The 23,419-nt window shown below is 48.7% G+C and overlaps 1 protein-coding gene across 1 annotated transcript in view; it reads right to left on the reverse strand.

Annotated features, from left to right (window-relative positions):
* Positions 1-6,317: 6,317 nt before the first annotated feature.
* Positions 6,318-23,419, reverse strand: part of MNT (MAX network transcriptional repressor) — a 62,755-nt gene continuing 45,653 nt past the window's right edge. Inside the window, exons 5-6 of the mRNA XM_079955658.1 lie at positions 10,271-10,463; positions 6,318-7,498 (exon numbers count right to left, since the gene is read on the reverse strand). Of these exons, the coding sequence (XP_079811784.1) occupies positions 6,783-7,498; positions 10,271-10,463 (909 nt within the window). The 3' untranslated portion in view covers positions 6,318-6,782. The remainder of the gene's footprint in view (positions 7,499-10,270; positions 10,464-23,419) is intronic.

The following is a 23,419-nucleotide window of genomic DNA, read 5'->3' on the forward strand; positions in this document are numbered from 1 at the left end:
TCTTTTCAAAAAGAGAACAACCAACCAACCAGCCAAACTGTGGAGCCCAACGAGGTGCTGAATTCTACAAATGCATGAAATAATTATGTATACTTGCCCTGGTTTCCTTCTCTGTTGCCAGTTCGAGGATCTTTCAGTTTTTATGCTGCCTCGTTGTTCTTCAGCTTTTTCTGTTATATAGACCGTTGTGGGATTTGACCCAGTACTCTTAACTGCTGGAGAAACAGACATGGGAGGTGGGGCAGCTAGCCCCCAAAGCATCGCTGACTTCCAGCTAGTTGGGTTTGTTTTGTTCCTTTCCCCTTGGAATGCAATAGAGGGGAAAGTCTTAAATCAGGAAACTGACTCTCTTTTTTTGGCTAATGCTGGCATGCACACACGGTTTGTCCCTTAGTCCTGTTGTTTTTTCTCTTTCTTCCTTGTGCCAAGTTAAGTGTTCGAAACATGCATGGTTCTGCCAGACAGTGTCGCAGGCGAGGAAACCGCTTTTCCGATTTTGTGTGCATTTTCATTCAGTTGAAAGGTGAAGAAGTCTTTAAAATCCCCAAAACGCCCTTTAAAACCCTGATGGGTTCATCCATGTTTTAAAAATGAAAACATAGTGCACTACATTTTTGGAGAATGTATTATATACGACACTTTACTATGTAAAAAAAACACACACACAGAAAAAGGAAACACAACCAAAAACACACAAAAAAATAACGAATTTAACTGTGCAAACTTTGTTGTACCTGTTTATTATAATGTTTCTGCATAATAGTATTTTATGAATATTGTGTACTGCCTTATTTTTGTCAGGAGCAGAATATTTTCTTTATTGCTCAAGAGTTTATTTATCTTTTAAGTGCAACCAATGGATTAAAAGAAAATACATATTGTCAAAGCTTTTTCTAATGAGTAAAGTTTTCTTTGTCGCTCATAAAATGACAACAATGACCCTGTAAGAATGGAAGTGTAACTTTGCCACCTCAGACCAAAAGTTACATCTAGGCCACACTTCCTACAGTGGACAAGGAACTGCCTCCTTTGGTAACAAGGGTCATAACCTCTGACAATGGAGACTCCATTCAAATTATTGTGGTTTCTTATTCTTCTTGTTTGTTGCTTGTCACCAAAAGTCTCCAGCAACTTACAGCACATTTAAATATATTAATATAAATAGGTTGTACTATAAAAATGTAACAAAACAACCCCCATAATAAGCAGCCACAGGAAGGTGTGACCTCCACACTAGTAGCCACAAACAACATCTCGCTGAGGTAAGCATTCCAGAGACAGGGAGCCACCACTGAAAAGGCCCTTTTCCTGTGTCACCACCCTCCATGCCTCCCACAGAGGGGGAGACATAGAAAATGGCCTCAGAAGGAGGTCTAAACATCTGGGCAGGTTCATCTCTTGAGGCGCATTCCAAAAGATATTGTGGTCCTGAGCTGTAATGAGCTCTATTGCTCAAAAGCAGTCTTTTGAATTGTCAATCGCAGTTTCGACAGCACTGGTGGTTGTGTGATCTGCTTGGCTCGAATTGTGTCAGCCGCCAGGACGGCCATGTTCTGCGCTCCTCAAAGGCCTCTTTCAGAGGCAGCCCCATGCAGAGCGCAATGCAGTAGTCCAACCCTGAGGTCATCATACCAGAGTCCTGCTTGAGCCAACCAAAGCAAACTGGCTTATCTAGGCCAGCATACTGTTCTTGGCAGTGACCGAACAGCCCCCATACCACTTCCCAGAAAACCTTGAGCTGGATGTACAGGAGGAGGAAAAAGAGCTTTGCCAGGTGACTTCAACTGATGCAGCTTGCTGTTCAAAATAGACATCACACACATCCCTAAAGCAAAGCCACAAGCAGGAGAGGCCAGCATGTTTAAGGGAATACTGAAATGCGCCCAAGTAGCAACAAAAAAGTCTCTCCAATTTTCTGTTACAGATAGGTAGCCGTGTTGGTCTGCCATAGTCAAAACAAAATAAAAAAATTCCTTCCAGTAGCACCTTAAAGACCAACTAAGTTAGTACTTGGTATGAGCTTTCGTGTGCATGCACACTTCTTCAGATACCAATTTTCTGAACAGCTTAACAAGGACTAAACATGCACAGCAGTCATCTGGAAAAGGAAAATAAGGAGAGGGGTGGAATGGACTGTCAGGAGGCAAGTATGGCTGGCAGCCTAGCCAGAAGCGCTCCTCATAGATTGCAACATTTCATTGCAGCACAGGCTCGGAGCGGATTACTATTTCTGTGCAGCCTTAATGCAGTCATGCAATCACAGATGCTGGCACTAGGTGGCAGACTGTCCCCGTTGCAATAGATGCATAGGAAAGGACGGGCGTCTCTGCAACAAAATCTTAAGGTTTGCACAGAGCTCTGCTTCAGGGCCCTGGCCAGACAAGCACTCTCTGCCGGGATACACCCGCCTCTTCTCTGCCCCGGTTCCCGTCCTCCCCCCACTCCAATAAACATGGTTCATTCACATACTAGCATCTTGCAAAATGTTAGAAGGATCTCCATTCAGTGCACCATTGTTCATGCAGCCCAAACTAGCAGTGAAGCAGATATTTATTCCGAGGTAAAAAGGGACAACCTTGCAGCCTGTATCTCATCCTTGCCTCCTTCGATGTGGCTCTGCTCTAACTAAAGCAAGAAAGCAACATCTGACCATGGATGCTGGTCTATTTGGGCAAATGTACCAAGGGACGCGGGTGGCACTGTGGGTTAAACCACAGAGCCTAGGACTTGCCGATCAGAAGGTCAGCGGTTTGAATCCCTGCGACGGGGTGAGCTCCCGTTGCTCGGTCCCTGCTCCTGCCAACCTAGCAGTTCGAAAGCACGTCAAAGTGCAAGTAGATAAATAGGTACCACTCTGGCGGGAAGGTAAACGGCGTTTCCGTGCGCTGCTCTGGTTCGCCAGAAGTGGCTTAGTCATGCTGGCCGCATGACCCAGAAGCTGTATGCCGGCTCCCTCAGCCAATAAAGCGAGATGAGCACTGCAACCCCAGAGTCGGCCACAACTGGACCTAATGGTCAGGGGTCCCTTTACCTTTACCAGTTGGTTTGTCCTCACCTGACTACCTTACTTACAACCTGTCCCGGGGCCTGGCACTGCCTGTCAGTTTCCTTCTGAAGTCTCTGGGTCTCCCTTGGAGAACTCAGCAGAGAGGAGGATGGGGGCAGAAGTAGAGTTGGTTGGCTCTGACGCCACCTACTGTTGATCTCCTTGCCTTTGGCCCCATCAGCTGCCAGTGACATATGACCTGTAGCTACCCCATGAGTGTCACATGCCTGGCTGCATCTCCCCAGAATAGGTAGAACACAACTTTGGACTTACCATATTCAGGTTCTTTTCTATAGTGGACTGTATCCTTGAATGGGTGGTAATTAGTGGCACTGAGAAGGAGAACATAGAATTGCAGAGTTCGAAGGGACCCTGAGGGCTATCTAGTCCAACCCTCTGCAACACAGGAATCATTTGCCCAACGTCGGCCTTGAACCCACAACCCTGAGAGTCAAGAGTCTCGGGCTCTAGCGACTGAGCCACTCTGAACGCATTATGACAGATCCTCTGCAACCAAACAGGTACCCACAGAGGTGAATATAAGGGGCTGTTGTTGCCCCCCCCCCAACAACTGGTATTCAAAGGCATTCTGTCCTGAATCAGAGCCCCCCCCCCCACTTCGCTTTCATGGCTTTCGGCCACTAGATCTAACCACCACAAATTAATCTTATCTCATTTTAAACCCAGCACTCATGGTATTCCAGTGCCCTAAGTGATTTCTGGGGACGCAGGTGGCACTGTGGGTTAAACCAGAGCCTAGGACTTGCCGATCAGAAGGTTGGCAGTTCGAATCCCCGCGACGGGGTAAGCTCCCATTGCTCAGTCCCTGCTCCTGCCTACCTAGCAGTTCGAAAGCACGTCAATGTGCAAGTAGATAAATAGGTACCACTCTGGCGGGAAGGTAAACAGTGTTTGTGTGCTGCTCTGGTTCGCCAGAAGCGGCTTAGTCATGCTGGCCACGTGCGGCTTAGTCATGCTGGAAGCTGTACGCCGGCTCCCTCGGCCAGTAAAGCGAGATGAGCGCTGCAACCCCAGAGTCGGCCACGACTGGACCTAATGGTCAGGGGTCCCTTTACCTTTAAGTGATTTCTGCATTGAGTGTGGCTTTCCGAATCTACTGCCAATTTCACTGCGTGACTCCCAGGCTCTACTCTCATTGGAGAGGGGGGGGGGGGGAAAGGAAGCATCTCTTACTTTGTAAGAACCCAGGAGACCTGTTGGATCAGGCCATTGGTCTATCTAGCACAGCCTCCTGTTCTCAGTGGCAAACCAGGTATCTTCAAAGCACAAAACCTGAGTACAACAGAGATCTCTCTCTTCCCGTGGTTTCCATGAACAGGTATGCACAAGCATACTGAAGCAGCTATCGCAGCTAGTAGTCATTGACAGAGTTATCCTCCACGAATCCTTTTTTTGGTAGCCATCACTGCCTCTTGTGGGAACCAAACCACTAGTTCAACTACACACAGTGCGTAGTCCTTTTGGCCCGTCCCGAATCTGTCAGCACTGAGTTTCATGAATGTCCACGAATTCCGGCACTATGAGAATTGGAGAAAAACATTTCCCGATCCGTTTTCTACATGCTGCACATTAACTTCATACAGTTCTATCATGTTCCCCTCCCCACCACCTCCAAAATCTGGAACAACAATGTTACAGCCCCCTCAAAAGAAAAAGAAAGAAGTAATTTGAAAGAACAAAAGACTACACATGCCGTTTGAACCATTCAGCGGTGTTTGGGAAGGAAACCAAGCCTGGCGTTTTAAAATTCCGTCTTGGGGTTTGACCTGAAAATTTGACCTACTCAGAATCATAGCTGCCAACGTTTCCCTTTTTTAAAGGGAAATTCCCTTATTCTGAATAGGATCCCTTGCAAGAAAAGGGAAAAGTTGACAGCTATGCTCAGAATCTCCAAGGAAATGAGTACTATCCTATCTAGGGGAGGAGCCAAAAGCAAGAGTGGAAGGAGCTTGTTTTCAGCTGCTCATAGCTCCGCCTTCCGCGTTCTTGAGGCTCCGCCTCGGAGGCAACCAGCCAAAGTCTCTCTCCCCCCCCCCCCCCCGCAGAAATGTTGAAGAGCCTTGCTTTGTTCCTACCAGGTCCCACTGGGCTGTGCTTCTTCCCTAAAAAGCTCCACTCTTCTAAGGTTAATATGCCTGGCAGATCAAAGTTGAACGAGGAAGCGACCCTCCCCCCCCAAAAAAAAAACATGGAACAACAACAACGAAAGCCACACATTGAGGCCACTGGGTACTTGGCAGTGAATTCTCAACTCTCCCTGCAGCCACAGATCCGAGAGTAAAACAGCATGGTCCTCCTCTTCAGAGGAAATGTAGGTCAACAGGTGCCCCTTTCTACTATCCAGCAGCTCTTTATTTTCGCTTTCAACCTGTTTAGGCCCTAGGCTTTGAAAACACATCGAAAAATGCAGCAACTTATGAGGTTGTCATCTCAGAGGGAAAATCGAGGCACCATAAACTCCATTGAAGTCTCTCATTCCAATGTCCGCTTCCTGGGCATGACATGATTATCTCTTCCAGTAATCTGAAGGGGGCGATGGAAACCTCAGCTGGGTTGAATACACAGCAGCAGAATTCGACTGCCCCCCCCCCAAGCCATGCAGAGAGAAAGTAACATTATTGTAAATCATGCATGTTTAAAAATAATAATAATAATAATTAAAAAGCGGAATAGGGACAAAGGCAAACCCAGCAAGTAATGAATAAAACGAGACCATTTAGGAATTACAACAACAAAAAATCCAGTTGTGTGCAATTTTTTTTTCTCTCCTTTTATTAGACAGAGGGTTTCCTTAAAATGCCAGTAACAAGTCACAGTGATTATTGATGGTTGAACTGAAATGCAAATATACGGAAAGGAAAAAATACTGCAACATGTCGCGTATGTTTTTTTTTTTTTATATGGTTTTACCCTGGTCCACCAAACCATCTGTCTTTGAAAGATGCTCATTTAAAAAGGATAACTCTGTCTTCTCTTTCCAAAAGGAAGAGATTATTGTTTGTTTTGTTTTTTTTTGAAATTTTCTGTTAACGTGTCTAATATTCCTGCAAGGAAAAAAGAAAAAAAAAAAAGAAATCAGCCTTCTCAACGGCCTTCATTTGATAACAATATTTATATATATATGTAGCTATAGGCAGGTAGATATATATATAAATATATAATATATATATTTCTATGATTCTCTTCTTCTTCTTCCTCTTCTTAATCTATGCAAAGTCTCTCCATAAAGAGATCAGCCATTTTTTTAAAAAAAAAACAAACCTACAAAGAAGCAACACATTTAAAAAAATAAAAATAAAACGGGGTAGGGGGAGGGAAGGGGAAAAAATGTCTTAAGAACATTATTATAGTCATACTTCGTTGATTACATGGAAAAAAAGGGGGGGATTAATAATCACTATGTAGGACTGTTCATTAAATGTTCTGATTGGGGGAAATTCAAGTGCAGTAGCAGGACCTGGTTTTTCTCAATTACCAGGTTGCCTAATAGAAATCAAGAAAGGGGAAAGCGGGAGGAGAAAGAAGAAAAGAACAGCGCGTGTGTGTGTTTTAATCTTTTTTTTTTTTGTCTGTCCCCACCTCCCTCCTCCCCAGACCTGTTGCACCCTCCCCTCTTCCTCCTCCCTCTTCTTCCTCCTCCCTCCTCACTTCACAACGGGGGGGGGGGGCACGCAGTTTGGAATGTATGGAGTTTCGGCCGGGCGCCCGGCGGTCCCTAAGCCAGCTTCAAGGTGCTCACTGGGAACGAAGGCATGGTGACCATGGTGACGGGGTTCAATACCGTCTGCCCCACCAGCTGCGGGTGGTGCACCACCTGAGTCCCGACGGCCGGCTTGGCCATGACGGCCGGCTGCCCCAGGCCGGCCGTCCCGTTCACTTGCTGGTGAGAGATGGTGTGGGCAATGTGGCTGACCACCGGCTGGCTGACCGCCACGGGCTGTGGGTAGAGGGGGAGCTGCTGGCCCAGGTGCGCCACGTGGTTGAGGGCGGACGGGTGCACCGTGATGTGGCCGATGGGCTGGGCGGCAGCCGTGAGCTGGACCGGGCTAGAGGCGGAGGAAGGGGCGATGTGCGCGATGTGCTTGCCCGGCGGCCCCTGCAGGACGTGGTTGACAGTCTGGATGACGGAGGCATGCGTGGTGGCCGTGTGGGCGATAACAGTCGATTGAACGGTGGAGGCCGCCACCAGGTGAGTCTGTGCGGGGACGATGGCCTGGGGAGGCACCAGCGCTTGGGGCGGAAGGGGGGGCTGCGCGTGCGGCGGAGGAGGAGGGGCGTGCTTCTGGGCCAGAGGCAGGACGGACGGGTGGTGCGAGGCAGCGATGGGGGGCACCGCCTTCAAGAGCTCGGGGTGCTGGCGGTGGGACAGCTTCGGCAAGGAGTTCGCCGGCCGGTCGTCTTCCATGTCTTCGTCCATGTTGTCTTCACCCTCTGTGGAGAGGACAAAACGGGGGCACATGTATTTATTACAATCATACCTCGGGTTACAGATGCTTCGGGTTGTGTTTTTTCGGGTTACGGACCACCCAAACCCCGAAGTACTGGAACGGATTACTTCCGGGTTTTGGCGGTTGCACATGCGCAGAAGCGCTAAATCGCGCTTTGCACGGAATCACCAAATTGCAACCCACATGTGTGCAAACGCGCAGCTGCAGGTTGCAAACGTGCATCCCGCACAGATCACGTTCACAACCCGAGCATCCACTGCACATGTTTGAAATTTTTATTTTTTTGGAAATAATTTTTGATTTTACAAATACAAAATTATAACAATGCAACCATACACAGCCACATTTAAAGATCTCTCCAAATCTCTGGACTTCCCACCTTCCCTTTCGTGGGTCCTATTATCAAACCTTTTCTACTGAATCTTTTTAAATAGTCCGTATTTTGTGTAACTCCATTATCTCCATAGTACTTGCTCCGTGTTTGAAAAGAGGCACATTTTCCACAAGACTATCGACTGCTTGGGACCAAGCGAAGATGCCTGGCGTCTCCGCCCGCTGGAGGTGTGTGCCTGGGAATCACTGAATCGCGACTGTTTTCACACACTAATGCCACATCCTATAGAATTCTATCAGTTCTTTTTTTAATCTGTAAAATCGGAATGAATTTCAGGAACCATCATGTTTTTTCCTCTGCAGCCTGAACAGGAGCAGTGAAAAGCTTTACGGTTTGTTGTTGCAGCTTCTCTTCACTTACCCCACCCCACTGCCCTGCTGACAGCTGCAAAGAATATTTTTATGTTATGAATGGTCCGTGTCATCATTAAGAAAAAAAGGTCAGAATAGGCCAGTGTGTGTGTGTGTGTGTGTGTGTGTGTACTGTCCCTGGATAGAGCGACTTTTCTCATCGTTCATAACCTAGCTCGAGGTTGGCGACTGAACTACTGAGAATCAATCACAGTCAGCCCATCATTTGAAAGGTAATTTCGCCTTGCCCAAAAATGACAACTAGGCATTCCATTTTGGTGACCTAGCTTATATATCTGAGTTTCTAACACTGGTGTGTATCCTCGCTCTTTCTGCCAAAGGAGCTCAGATGTGGCACACAGTGAAAATTCCTGAAGTTATTTTTTTTAAAAAAAGAATTCCAATGTAGATGCAGGATGGGAAGGTCTAGAATCACAGAATTGTAGAGGTGGGAAAGGACCCTGAGGGTCATCTAGTCCAACCCCCTGCAATGCAGAAACCTTTTGCCCAGTGGGGGACTCGAACCCACAACCCTGAGATTAAGAGCCTCATGCTCTACCAACTGAGCTATCCCAGCCTCAGCCTCTAGTTAAAAGGCTTGTTAGAGGGTGAAGGTCTTCAGAAGACACCAGAAACAGACAACAGAGATGGTGCCTGTCTAATGATGGCATCTGCAGATGTTCACCTGCCAAGCACAGTGATCTGTAAGGTATATTACAAGAGGTGAGATAATTTTTCAGGTATTCTGGCACCAAGTTTACACACTAAAACCAGCACCCTGACCTTAGCGCAGTAGCTAATTGGCAACTACTGGTACCACTGCCTCTTTGGCACAATGGAACATGAACATACGAACTTCATCACGTCCGAAAGTTACAGTCAGTCACTTCCTGGCGTAGTCAACAGAGACCGCACCACCCCCGTCATGAGATGGGAAATGTGTGTTTGGGCTGCACCACTTCAGACTCCATATAAAAAAGCAAATCTAAAAAATGTATTTCATTCCCGCTCATAGAAAGCTAGTATACACTGAGGTCCGCCTTCTGGCGGTTCCCTCGCTGCGAGAAGCCAAGTTACAGGGAACCAGGCAGAGGGCCTTCTCAGTAGTGGCACCCGCCCTGTGGAACACCCTCCCACCAGATGTCAAAGAGAAAAATAACTACCAAACTTTTAGAAGACATCTGAAGGCAGCCCTGTTTAGGGAAGCTTTTAATGTTTAATAGGTTATTGTATTTTAGTGTTTTGTTGGAAGCTGCCCAGAGTGGCTGGGGAAACCCAGCCAGATGGGTGGGGTATAAATAATAAGTTGTTGTTGTTGTTGTTGTTGTTGTTGTTGTTGTTGTTGTTGTTGTTGTTGTTGTTATACAAGGGGAAAATATTCTGTCACCCTGAGAAGCTACTTTGCTACCTCCAGGGAATTTGTTTGCAGGGAGGAGCATTTAAATCATGCGAGCCTGAAACAGTATAGCCTCAGACACGGCAGCTGGGGAGGGGGGCCAGAGGAGCGGAGTTTTCCTGGATGGTGCGAATCTGGAACTGCTTGTTGGGGCATGTGCAGAGTTGCTTGCATACCATGGTGGGCTGGCCCTGGATGGGAGTTTAGTACATGGTTCAGAATGCAGCCTATTGGGCAGAAGAACATAGGAATTTGTCTTATACAGAGTCACACCGAAGACCAATCTAGCTTGGGCGCTGGCTATGCTGCCTGGCAGTGCCCCTGCAGAATTGCAGACAGGATTTCAACTGGAGATGCTGAGGACTGGAACGTGGGACCTTCTGCATGCAAAAGATAGCTCAGTTGTCCAGGAGGACTCAAGCTGGCAGAGCATGAGACTCTTCATCTCAAGGTTGTGGGTTCGAATCCCACGTTGGTCCCTTCCAGCTCTATGATTCTACAAAGCAGGTGCTCTATCAATGAGCTACAGCCGTGAGCGCATCTCTGTGCGCCCCGCCACCCCCAAAAATCAACCCGCCATACCACCAGGCCCGCTGGGCAGCATTTCGGACGCACCTGACGCAGTCGAGGTAGACGCTTGATCGTCCTCCGGCTGAACCGTCTGCCGGATAATCCGGTCGATCTCCAGGATATCCATCCATTGGCTGAGCTCGTGCTTCAGGTCCGCCAGCCGCTGCTGCGTGGCAATCTTCTCCCTCGCCAGCCGCTCCATCTCGTGCTCGTACTCCTTCTCCTTGCGCTTCAAAGTCTGCAAAAAGGACCCGGATAAAATAAGGAGAGCCGCAGGAGGAAAGGAGGACCACAAAGGCAGAACGACAGATTTTAAACCCCCCATAAACCGGGTTGGGGACAACATCTCTGGAACTCACTATACCCCTTGGGGATTCGCCAAAGCTTGCGTCTGAGCACACTGGGAAAACAGCAAAGGTTTTGCACTCAGAATTGCTTCTCTTTTCGTGGAGGAAGTGGAGATCATTGGGCTGCAAAACCCTAGACGCAGCGAAGAAAGAGTCTGGAAATCTTTTTAAAATCGCTCAGAAAATTCTCTGCTGCAACAAAGCCTGCAACCCAATCCAAAGCATGCATAACTAAAATAAGCAGCGTATTCCTTCGCTGCTTATCCCCCTCCCACCCGCTTTGCCCGTTGTTTCCCCTGTGCTGAGTTTTACAAAGCGTCTTGGGGCAGAGACCTGCCCTGCTTGTGCGTTGCAAAAGTACTATAAACGCTGACAGTACCGTATGAAAACGAAAGCCAATCGATCAATACTAGTAATTGAAATGCAAACAACAGGAGGGGAAGAAAGGGAGGAGGTTTTAAATCAGGGGTCAGCAATATATGAAGAGACAACATAAAGAACTGGACACAGAATTTGAGTAAACAATCACAATTGTAAATATATATATATATATATATATATATATATATATATATTAATAATAATAATAATATATGTATTGGGATAATTTTGGCGAAACAATACACAGGGTAAACAATATGGAAATAAAACAAAATGGGAGTATGAGGGAAGTCCAGGGGAGAGGGGTAGGAAAATACGGGAAACTGTTAGAGAAATATTGTTAGAGGATGTATATATGGAAAACCAATAAAAAATATTTTAAATAAATAAATCAGGGGTCAGCAAACTTTTTCAGAAGGGGGCCGGTCCACTGTCCCTCAGACCTTGTGGGGGGCCAGATTATATTTTGGGAAAAAATAATGAACGAATTCCTATGCCCCACAAATAACCCAGAGATACATTTTAAATAAAAGCACACATTCTACTCATGTAAAAACACCAGGCAGGCCCCACAAATAACCCAGAGATGCATTTTCAATAAAAGCACACATTCTACTCATGTACACGCTGATTCCCGGACCAACTCTGGGCCGCATTGAGAAGGTGATTGGGCCGGATCCGGCCCCCAGGCCTTAGTTTGCCTACCCATGTTTTAAATGCTGCAAACACACCAGCGCTTCTGCATAGGAAAGAGCAGGCATCCCCAAACTCAGCCCTCTAGCTGTTTTGGGACTACAACTCCCATCATCCCTAGCTAACAGAAGCAATGGTCATGGATGATGGGAATTGTAGTCCCAGAACAGCTGGAGGGCTGAGTTTGGGGATGCCTGGGAAAGAACATGCCATATGTGGAAATGAAAGTCCGCATATGCTAATCGCCATTACATGGGTGAAGGGACATGCGACAAAAAGGCCTTGCCAAATCACAGCTTCCTGGATCGCACAAATGTAGAGAAACGGGTGCGAGAGGCAGCGTGGTTACCGTGAGGGGCAGCGTGGTGTCGTGGTTAGAGTGCTGGGCTAGGACCTGTGAGGACTGGGTTCAAATCCCTGCTCAGCCATGATGCTCAGTGGGTGAGTTTGGGCCAGTCGCTGCCTCTCAGCCTTCTCTACCTCACAGGGTTGTTGTGAGAACAAAGTGAGAAGGGATGCCGGAAAGCCATTGAAAGCAATGGAACTAAATAAAGACACAATTTATAGACAGAATAGACCCGCTGAAATCAACAGAGCCACTGAGCAGTAGACAAACTTTGGATACAAGCCAGTGTGTTTTAGCACAAAGGCACAACAAAGGATGCCTAATCGTCCCAATGACACACAATTAGCTGATAATTGGGGTGGGAGAAAGATAAATACAGTACCACTTCCTAGCTCTCAGGGATGCTTTGGGGAGGCTGTTCCCAGATTCCCCCTCCATCTTGGGGCATCCCTCTGAATTCTCCCTCTGCAAAGCAACGCTCTTCACACACACTGAGAATGCAGCATTTTCCCCAGCTCAAACCTGAAACCCTGTAAAGCACAGAAAGATCAAGGAGGCAAATCCTAAAAGCACGAAAGCCTCGCTTGGGAAAGGCTGCGTGGGGCTCTCTCTGGCAGCCACGGCACTGGAAGGTTGCGGAGGGGAGGGGGGGGTTGGCGGCGCTGCTGGGCAAAGAAGCCAGAAAAGGATGAGATCAGACCTCTAGTTGCACGTGACCAGATTCTGCTTCTCCGCCACTGCGGTCTAAGCGGCAACTCCAGGAGCCCGGCTAATGAAGTGGGAGGCGCATTTATACTGTGGAGAGGTTTGCGGGAAGGGGAGCCAGACTTTGAGCCCCTCTCTTGCACCCTTCAAGCTCCCCATCTGGGGTGGGGAGAGCAAACTCATGTTCTTTGAAAACAATAATAAAACCTCTTCCCAAAAAATAAGTGTTGAAGGTGTCCGTGGGAAGCTTCCTGGTGCAGAGTCAGGCCATTGGTGTCCCCTCCTCCCTTCCTCCCATTGTTAATGCTGTACTGCCAGGGTTTCTCAGAGCTGGGAAGGAACCCAGAGGTCATCTAGCTCAACCCCTGCTTCATGCAGGGTGCAGTCCAGACTCTGCTACGGCACCTCCAGTGAAAGGGAGATCAATGCTTTCTGCCCCCTGCCTGGACAAGCACCCCCAAAATGAAAAGACAGAATGTGTTTGTGTGCGAGTTCCCCTTCCCCACCGTGCCCACTTTCCTGAGCATCTGAACAAAGGCAATTTGAAAACAGAAACTGCCCTTATGGTTGTGAAACAAGGGGGGCAGGGGGAGAGAGAATTAAAGGAGGTTTTTATTTGTGAATCAAATTGGTGCAGGGTAGATTCAATACTGGCCCAGCCCTCGCTCAAACTAGCCAACCTGCAAATTTGGATTGTGCTTTTTTCAGACTCTGCTTGTTTGACCACACAAAAATTACCGGTATATAAATATTCTTGCATGAAGAAAGCCAGCATGTCAGGGAAATGGATGCACACACATTCTCTCTACGTGCAGGGGTTTTATTTTTCTTATTTTGCATACGGGGAAGAAGCATTCCAGCACGCTCCCCGTAGGCTGAGGAGAGACAAGCCAAGACACTTGTGGCTTGCAGCCTCAGTAAGAACTAGGCCCTTGAAGGGAGGGAGTAACGGATTGGGCAGGGATGGCGGCACTTACAACTTGGCTTGTTTACCGAGAGCGCCCAATGCTATACGCTTTGCTGCACCAGATCAGGGCACACGCATGGACTGGCTTTGCACCAGCAGGCTGAAGCAGAGGGCTTTTGCCTCCACCCTGGGGAGGTGCCCTCTCGCCGTGTTTCAAAGATGCTTTTCAAAAAAAAACACACGCTTCATGAAATCTAAGCCTACAGGCATTGTGCAGAAAACCCTCGCGAGGGAACGGCAGCGGTACACAATTAGCAAGAGCGAGAAAAGACAATGGAGAAAGATACTTTCAAAACACACACCTAAAAAAACAACACTTTCCTGCCAGTGTCTGCAAAGTGCTGGAAAAGTGGACTTTTAGCTTTAATTGCCTGTCATCCTGAACGACCCCCAAATTCAAGCAATGTCCCCTTTACACACTGCCCCCCAGGGCCCCCCCCCATCCTGGTTTTTGCTGAGTCATGCATTCCAAGGAGGCTCCAGGACAGACGCCCCGCAGGAAGAGAATCAGCAACCCTGGCCTTCCCTCCAGCTAAACTCTTGTCACCAGCCTAAGCCTCGCCCCTCTCCCTCCTGGGGAAAACAACTTAACCACGTGCTATTTCCCCACAGCTGCCCTCCTCACGCAGCAGACTCCAGCTGGCACATTGATTCTGCCACCAAATCAGAGAGAGGGTTGCCTGCTTAGCAATGTCCAGTGAGCAGAACACTGAGCACTCTGCCCAGGAAGCTCCTTCGCTCTCGACGGCTGATCCTCAGTGGGTCAGTGGTGGGGAAGTGAATACAGAATTGGCTGGAGCTGCCTGTGCCCGAATGGTTTGGAATCGAAGTAGGGAAAGTGCTTTGCAAGCCCCAGACAAGCAGGCGGTTGTTGGGGCTTGCAAAGCGTTGTGTCAGGGAACTGCCATCGGAAGAACAGGTGGTGGGAAGGCTCCAGGAGAATAGGAGAGACACTTCAGCAGAAGAGGGAACCAGTAGGGGGGGTGCAGGAGCTCCAAAGGAAAGGGAGTCGGAGGGGAGGCTCTGGGATACTTCCAGTGAGAACCCCTTTAAGGACCCCCACCCCTCGCCGGAAACTGTCACGCAGAGAATCCAGGAGACGCATTTCCGTCAAACAGCTTTTATGTTGGAAACGTTTCCGCAGACGCCCACTGTCAGATTCTACCAGCGACTGACGGAGCCATGCCAAAGGGCTCCGCTCAAGGCAGGGCTTCACTACACTGAGTAAGCTCTGAGGGATCAAGCTTTAACGCACAAGCAGCTCATTATCCCACCACACGTTGCAACCACTACTATGCTAGAAGATCCACTATCCTGTAATATTACATATGAGCCTGTTCTACTGATGAAGCCTAGGATGGCGAAACAAGGCTAATATTCCGGAAATCCTTGTCTTAAGACTCTGTGAAAGGATTCTGTGGAACTCTAACAACTTTTCATGTGGATTAATAGACTCTATGAACCGACAGGTGAAATAGACACTTATACATGTATGGACCTTGTTATGTACTGAAGTTCTCACCCTGGGCCAGCAGGGGGATACTGTAGATAGTTTTCACTCAGGTCCACATATGCAAATAAGGGGTTGAAAGTGACGTTCAGTGATTGGATAGTTACAGAAAGTTGTTACAGTTGTGTTGTAGTGGAGCTCTATATAAGCAGGCTGACTGAACCCTTCAGTTCAGTTCTGTTCTGGCTTGTGAATAAACAAGAGCTGTTTGAAGAATTGCTGTGTCGTCTGATATGTTCACCCACTACTTAACAGACCTTATGCATGAACCGACTAGAGCATGAACTAATCTACTGGGTCTTCTGCTTTTTTTGTTGAACTTTATGAGACTTGCGTTGAAATCTACAATTTGATACAATGAATAGTATACCTTGTTTATTCAAAAGTACAGCCGGTTACGTCTTGTGTGTTTATGAAGTATGTTTCATGTAACCATAGGTTTGTTGCTGTTGTTTTGGGGAACTGGATACAGCATTGGATGGAGCCACCTGTGCCCAAACAGTTTGGAATCGAAGCGGGGAAAGTCCTTTGCTGGCCCCAGACAAGCAGCCAGTTGTTGGGGCTTGCAAAGTGTTGCATGACATCAATGTGACCAATGGGTGGGAAGGTGAACCACTGAGCTGGGGTGGAGGGGTCTGCTTGACCAGTACCAATTGACAAATGTGCTGGCAAAGCAGCACCAGGCAGGATTGAACTCTCCACCCACCGGCTGATGAGCGGAGACTTCAATCCTGCTCTCTCTGCAGGGGTCTGCTTTGCCAGTGCCTTGCTTGCAGGGGTTGTGCTGGCAATACTGGATAGCTCAACTGGTTAGAGCGTGGTGCTGATAACACCAAGGTCGTAGGATCAATCCCCATATCGGACGGCTGCATAGTCCTGCATTGCAGGGGGTCGGACTAGATGATCCTCAAGGTCCCTTCCACCTCTACAATTCTATGATTCTGTGAAACAGACCCCAGCAGCAGAGAACCACGTCCCTCTCCCTATATGGGTTCTAGAGAAATGGCCTTGCAGGCTAAATTGGGCTGTCTAAGACTGGCCTGCAGGATGAATGTTCTCCACCTGGCTTTAGCAGAGCAGTGCAATACAGTGGAACCTCGGGTTATGAACCGTCCTCCTAACGAACACTTTGGGTAACGAGCTCCGCTAACCTGGAAGTAGATGTTCCGGCTAGCAAACTTTGCCCCGGGATGTGAGTGGAAGTCGCGTGGCGGCAGCGGGAGACCCCATTAGCAAAAGCGTGCCTCCGGTTAAGAATGGTTTCGGGTTAAGAACACACCTCCGGAACGAATTAAGTTCATAAACGGAGGTACCACTGTATTTTGCAGGCTAGCAACTGTGTACGCAGCTCTTCCCAACCTTGCTTCATCCTCACAACAACCCTGAGAGGCAGGCAAGGCTGAGAGACGCTGGCTGGCCCAAGGTCCGAGCCCAACACACTAACCCATGGGTAGGCAAACTAAGGCCCGGGGGCCGGATCTGGCCCAATCGCCTTCTAAATCAGGCCCACGGACAGTCCAGTAATCAGCATGTTTTTACACGAGTAGAATGTGTCCTTTTATTTAAAATGCATCTCTGGGTTATTTGTGGGGCCTGTCTGCTGTTTTTACATGAGTAGAATGTGTGCTTTTATTTAACCCCCCCAAAATACAGTCCAGCCCCTCACAAGGTCTGAGGGTCAGTGGACCAGCCCCCTGCTGAAAAAGTTTGCTGACCCCTGCTCTAACCATTGCACTACAGTGGCTCTCCAAAAGCGCAACCGGGGATTCAAACTCAGAGACTCTGGATCCCCACCTACAGCCACTTTTACCCACTGTGCTCTTCTGAGGCACAAGGTACATTTGCTGTTCTACCCAATATTGCCACTTGGCCCCTGGTTGCTTGCGGAGAGAAGAGTACGGCCCTCAGTCCCCACCCCTGGTCTCATTATGTGTCCCCAGGATGCCAAGGAGATATAGATATAGATAGATAGATGATAGATATTATACTAAAAAGACTGGGAGGTGGCAGAGATTGAACCCAGGACCTCGCGGCAGCTCAGCTGGGGCAGCACACACTTTGCATGCAGACGTTCCCAGGATCCGAGCGAACCAGCCTCCCTGCCAAGGTTCCCTTTCTGGCTTGGCTGATCCGGAAAGCTCCCTAAAGGAAACGACGGACACGGCAAACACGTACGTGCCGTAGCAGGACAGGGTGCCTGAGCTGGGTCCACAACTGGTGGAATCCTCAAAGCAGCCAGACTAAGGAAGCTCCCCCCCCCCCGCCCATAGCTCCCCCCTCTCCTGCTCTCTCTAAGGAAAGACAAAGGTTCGAGTAAGCTGCGGCCTCCTCCTTCCCCCGGGGAAACCATGTGGGGGACTATCTGCGGAGAGCCTCCTCCTCCTGGCGGCTGCAGACGGCAGCTTAATCTTTATCCTGGTACCAGCGGCTTGCAAAACTCTTTATCGGAGCCTAAACCTTCCTAACCCCCCGCCTCACATTTCTATTAGTCTGACAAATAGGGAAAGTGGGTCAAAAGGCAGGGAAAGAGGGGGGGTTGGGGGCTGGAGGGGAGCACTCCAGGCACGGTGACATTCCCAGATCGTGGTTGGCACAGTGCAGCGGCAAATGCCACTTTTAATGGGTATTACAGGCCCAGCAGGGACGCAGGTGGCGCTGTGGGTTAAACCACAGAGCCTAGGGCTTGCTGATCAGAAGGTTGGCGGTTCGAATCCCCGCGACGAGGTGACCTCCCGTTGCTTGGTCCCTGCTCCTGCCAACCTAGCAGTTCGAAAGCACGTCAAAGTGCAAGTAGATAAATAGGTACCACTCTGGCGGGAAGGTAAACGGCGTTTCTGTGTGCTGCTCTGGTTCGCCAGAAGCGGCTTAGTCATGCTGGCCACATGACCTGGAAGCTGTATGCCGGCTCCCTCGGCCAATAAAGCGAGATGAGTGCTGCAACCCCAGAGTCGTCCGCGACTGGACTAATGGTCAGGGGTCCCTTTACCTTTACCTTAACAAGCCCAGCATTTTGACCCAAGGGGTTGACTATATGGAACCTGCCGAACTGACTGGGAGACTCTGAGACCAGAGAGAAGAGACGGTGGAAGAAGTTTAAAGAATATTCGAAAAAATATGTTCATAGAATAGCTTTGGAAGTGGATATAGGCTGTAGGGTGAGAAGTAGAAGATAGTGTTTTTTAAAATAGTATTATTTGTAAGTGATAAAATGTGAAGATTTTTATGGTAAAAGTAAGCATGATAAGAAGCTACCAGCATGAGTTTGACCAAACTGCGGGAGGCAGTGGAAGACAGAAGTGCCTGGTGTGCTCTGGTCCATGGGGTCATGAAGAGTCGGACACGACTAAACGACTAAACAGAAGCATGATAAAAAAAATGGTTAAAAATTATGATATATTTAAACTGCTAAAGATGAGGTAAAATGAAAATCAGATAGGGGACTTGGGGAAGCTCACCTAACAATGTTCAGAAAAAATAAGGATAAGAATTTGTTTGTATTGTTTGTTTTTCTGTTGTGTTGTTTAGTTGTGTTATAAAATGAATTTTAAAAATTGGGGGGGGGGAGGGGGTTGAATAGTCTTGTGGACTAAGGGGATTGCTTTCTTCAATACCAAGTTTTTGGTTTCCGAGATTTGTTCCAATTGCGCAGATGAAATAGAACGGAAAAAATTCGACAGGATGTGGCATTAAGTGTGTGAAAACAGTCGAGATCCACGGATCCTCAGGGATGCACCTCCAGATGGTGGAGATGTCGCGAGTTATCCTGAGGCCAGGCATCTTCACCTGGTCACAAGTGGCCATAGCCAGGTGCAAAATGTGCCTGGTGAATTTCAAACGCTGAGCCAGTTGCACTCTCTCCTGGATAACCCATGAAGGAATATTTAAGACAATAACAGCTACGCTGGCTCGAACGGGAGGGAATCCAAAATACACAGTACGGCGACAACATCTCTGCTACCAAAGTATGACAAAACCGTGAGCAAGCTTTAGAGTCCCCCAGAACTCTTCATCAGGGGTTCAGACACACACAAAACACATCAGGTGTTTGCTAAGTGCAGCACTTCCCTGGAGGGAAGAATCCCATCAAGCATTTGTCATGAGAACGGTGGCAATTTTTAGTTTTTTTAAAAAACAAAACAGCAAACACACGGGGGGGAGGGAATACACCACGAGGCAAGCTATCACATGGGATTGGGTTGCTATAGCAACAACGCACCTACAGGCTCTGGTTCTGGGAGACTTGGCCGTTGCTTGGGGAGCCACATCTCTCATCTGCATTTTGAACCTGGGCTGTTTTCATTTCGTTTTTCTCTTTGCTGCCGCGGCCCTAAAGTGCTGGTCCCGGCTCGAATTACTGGCACCCCGATTCTGTGTCGCTTGCAGGTGGATACAGGTGGGTGGGGAAAGCCTCCTTACACCAAATAAATGAAGGAGGGGTGTGTGTGTGTGTGTGTGTGTGTGTGTGTGTGTGTGTGTGTATACAAACACACACACACACACACACACACACACACACACACAGCATCAACAAGGATCCTGATGGAATTCTGTGCTGGAATTCCAAAGCTGAGCCGGTTAAATCGTGACCATTTTTTGCTTATTCTTCCAGCAGGTGGGCAGCGAGGTTAAAAAAGAAGAAATGCTTCCTTTTCGTTTCCACAACCAAATTCTGCTACTGGCCTCAACTGTGCCAAGGAAGTCCAGCTAGAGCACGCTTGGGAGCATATTTTGCACCCTTTATTCATGGGTGGGTGGGGGTGCTGCTGAACCCCTGGGTATCATACTAACCTCCCCCCAAAAAGCTCTGTGTGATTTCACCTGCCTGCCAGAGTGGACGATATCTGCGGCCCCTCCAGATGTTGGGGCAGCCGATTCCCCTCAGCCCCTTGACTAGCGTGGCATGCATGATGGGGGCTGGAGTTTGGCAATGGCCCCGATGTTTGGCCATACACCAACACTGGGAAGAAGAAGGAGGTTGAAATGAACCAACCAGTGGCTTGGGGAGGGGAGCCACTGCTCCTCTCCAAGGGAAGCAGAGCAGCTAGGCCACCAGACTTCCCCCCCAAAGAATCCTGGGAATTTTAGTTTGCCCTTTGCACAGGTCCAGTTTCCAGAAGCCAAACAATCTACAGCCCCCAGGATTCCATGGGAGAAGCCATGTGCTTTAAATCAGGCAGAGGCAAACTCGGCCCTACAGATGTTTTGGGACTACATCTTCCATCATGCCTGACCACTGGTCCTGCTAGCTAGGGATGGTGGGAGTTGTAGTCCCAAAACTTCTGGAGGACCGAGTTTGCCTATGCCAGCTTTAAATGAATAGTGTGTCTCAGCAATATCAGGGGTAGCCAATGTGGTTGCCGGGGTCAGGTTGCCGGGGTCACCATTTCCATTAGCCCCAGCCAGTGTGGCCAGTACCAGAACCTCTGGTGGCCTCCGCAACACTCCCCCACCAGCTGGCCCTACAAGAAGGTACGCCCAATGGGGTAATGCTGATCAGCCCACAGTTCTGCAGAAAGAGGAGAGGATGGGGCAACTCGAGGGAAGGCAGCCGCAGAGGTGGAAGGCTGAGACTTTGACACTGCTGGATCCGAGTGCAAGTCTGCATTCTGCTTCCATTGTACTGACTGCAGGGCTGCTTCAAGAAAGCAGACTGGGTGGAGAAAACTTATCCTTGTTCATTCATTAATAATAATAATAATAATAATAATAATAATAATAATTTATTATTTATACTCCACCTATCTGGCTCGGTTTCCCCAGCCACTCTAGGCGGCTTCCAACAGAAGACTAAAATACAATAACCTATTAAACATTAAAAGTTTCCCTAAACAGGGCTGCCTTCAGATGTCTTCTAAAAGTCTGGTAGTTGTTTATCTCTTTGACATCTGGTGGGAAGGGTGTTCCACAGGGTGGGTGCCACTACCAAGAAGGCCCTCTGCCGGGTTCCCTGTAACTTGGCTTCTCGCAGTGAGGGAACCGCCAGAAGGCCCTCGGCGCTGGACCTCAGTGTCCGGGCAGAACGATGGGAGATGGAGACATTCCTTCAGGTATACTGGACCGAGGCTGTTTAGGGCTTTAAAGGTCAGCACCAACACTTGTGTTCGGAAACGTACTGGGAGCCGTACTCGGAATTGTGCTCGGAAACGTACTGGGAGCCAGTGTAGGTCTTTCAAGACCGGTGTTATGTGGTCCCGGCGGCCAGTCCCAATCACCAGTCTAGCTGCCACATTCTGGATTAGTTGTAGTTTCCGGGTCACCTTCAAAGGTAGCCCCACACAGAGCGCATTGCAGTAGTCCAAGCGAGAGATAACCAGAGCATGCACCACTCTTGCGAGACAGTCTGCGGGCAGGCAGGGTCTCAGCCTGCGTACCAGATGGAGATGATAGACAGCTGCCCTGGACACAGAATTGACCTGCGCCTCCATGGACAGTTGTGAGTCCAGAATGACTCCCAGGCTGTGCACCTGGTCCTTCAGGGGCACAGTTACCCCATTCAGGACCAGGGAGTCCCCCGCCCCCACCAGCCCCCTGTCCCCCAAGAACAGTACTTCTGTCTTGTCAGGATTCAACCTCAATCTGTTAGACACCATCCAGTGGCAGGTCTTCATCCTCTGATCATGGAAGCTCTGTTTAGGCATCATGGCAAGTAAGCTATTGATGAAGTCCAAGTGTTAGCGTGTTGTGGTGGTTAGGGTTCTGAACTTCGATCTGGGTGCAAATCCCCACTCAGCCAATGAAGCTCGTATTGTGTGACCTTAGGGACACTCACTGCCTTCTCAGCCTAACCTACCTCACAGGGTTGTTGTGGGAGGTTTAATAGAGGGAGTGCTTAAGCCACCTCGAGCCCCTAGGAGAAAAAGCTAACGGTTGTTGTTGGTGGCGGCAGCACCCATCTGTCTCAAGAGACAATGGAGTGCGGCTCTTCTCTGCGGTGCCCAGACGTCAAGACTCACGGACGTCGTCCAAAGGAAAGCAGAGCAAAACATTTGGCACCAGCAATAATAATACTACATGTTGGAATTGCATTTATCCGATTTAAACGCTTTCTCTTTTCGTGCATTTGCCGCCTCGGGCTCCTTTGGGAGGAAGAGCAGGAGCGAAATGTGATAAATAATGAACCCCTTCCCCGAACAATGATCAATTCAGGGGCACCATTTATGCCTCAGTTACCATCTGTCAGGAGACGGAGGCGGCGGCGGCAGCAGCAGCAGCAGCGAGAGAAGGGTTGGGATTCCTCTCTGGCATATGGTGGCGCCTAGGCCAGCCTCTGTGGGAGAGGAAGTCTCTGGATTTGTGAGTCATGGTTTCCCCCTACCCACACACCCAAAAGAATCCTGGGAGCCAGCGTGAGAAACTGAGATATGAAAAGCTAGGAGCTCAGTGGCACCGGAGACCTAGGTTATGGGCGCAACAAGTCTAGGCACACTTTATATATATATAAAACAAGAATACGGAAGCTGAAAATGAATGAACTGCAGCTAAAATATGATGTTCATTTTTCACATGGTCTAGTCCTTCCTCTGCCCACCCCCCTAATAATCTTAAGAGGGTCTGTTCTCCGGTCTACAGAGAGAAGCTGGAAGTGGGGAGGCAGAAAAAAGTCCTCCTTTCCTTCTACTCTGCAGTTTTAATCTGAAATCTTAGGTGCAGCACTGAGCCCAGAGCTCAGAAACGGCTCGCACGAATGAAATTCCATGTCCCAAAATACACCTAGAACAATGGGAGCTTCGAACACTGCTGGGAGCTGTGGCTTGTTAAGGGTGCTCAGATTTCTTAGGAGACCCCCAAGTCCCTACAAGAGCTACAATTCCCAGAGTGGTTTAGCAATCCCTCGCTCTTGGTGGGAAACAGGGGACTCCTAAGAACTCCCAGCATCCTCAACAAACTACAGCTCCCAGAATCCTTCAGGGGAAGCCATGGCTGTTTAAAGCTGTATTATAGTACTTTAAGTGCATGGTGAGCAGGCAGTGTACATGGTCGAACCAGTCATTTAATCTTTGCGACAACCCTGCGAGGCAGGTTTGACTGAGAGGCAGTGACTAGGCTGAAGGTCACCGAGTGAGCTTCCTGGCTGAGTGGGGATTCGAACCCTGCTCTCTCAGATTATATGCTGATGGCACCCTAACTGCTACACCACACCGGCTCTCTAGTTATTTATTACATTTTCACCCCACCTTTCCTCCAAAGCAGCTCAAGGTGACATGAGTCAGCCTTCGCCAACCCGGTGCCCACCAGCTTTTTGTTT

This window comes from Podarcis cretensis (genome assembly GCF_951804945.1).
Source record: "Podarcis cretensis genome assembly, chromosome: 15".
Classification (NCBI taxonomy): Eukaryota; Metazoa; Chordata; class Lepidosauria; order Squamata; family Lacertidae; genus Podarcis; species Podarcis cretensis.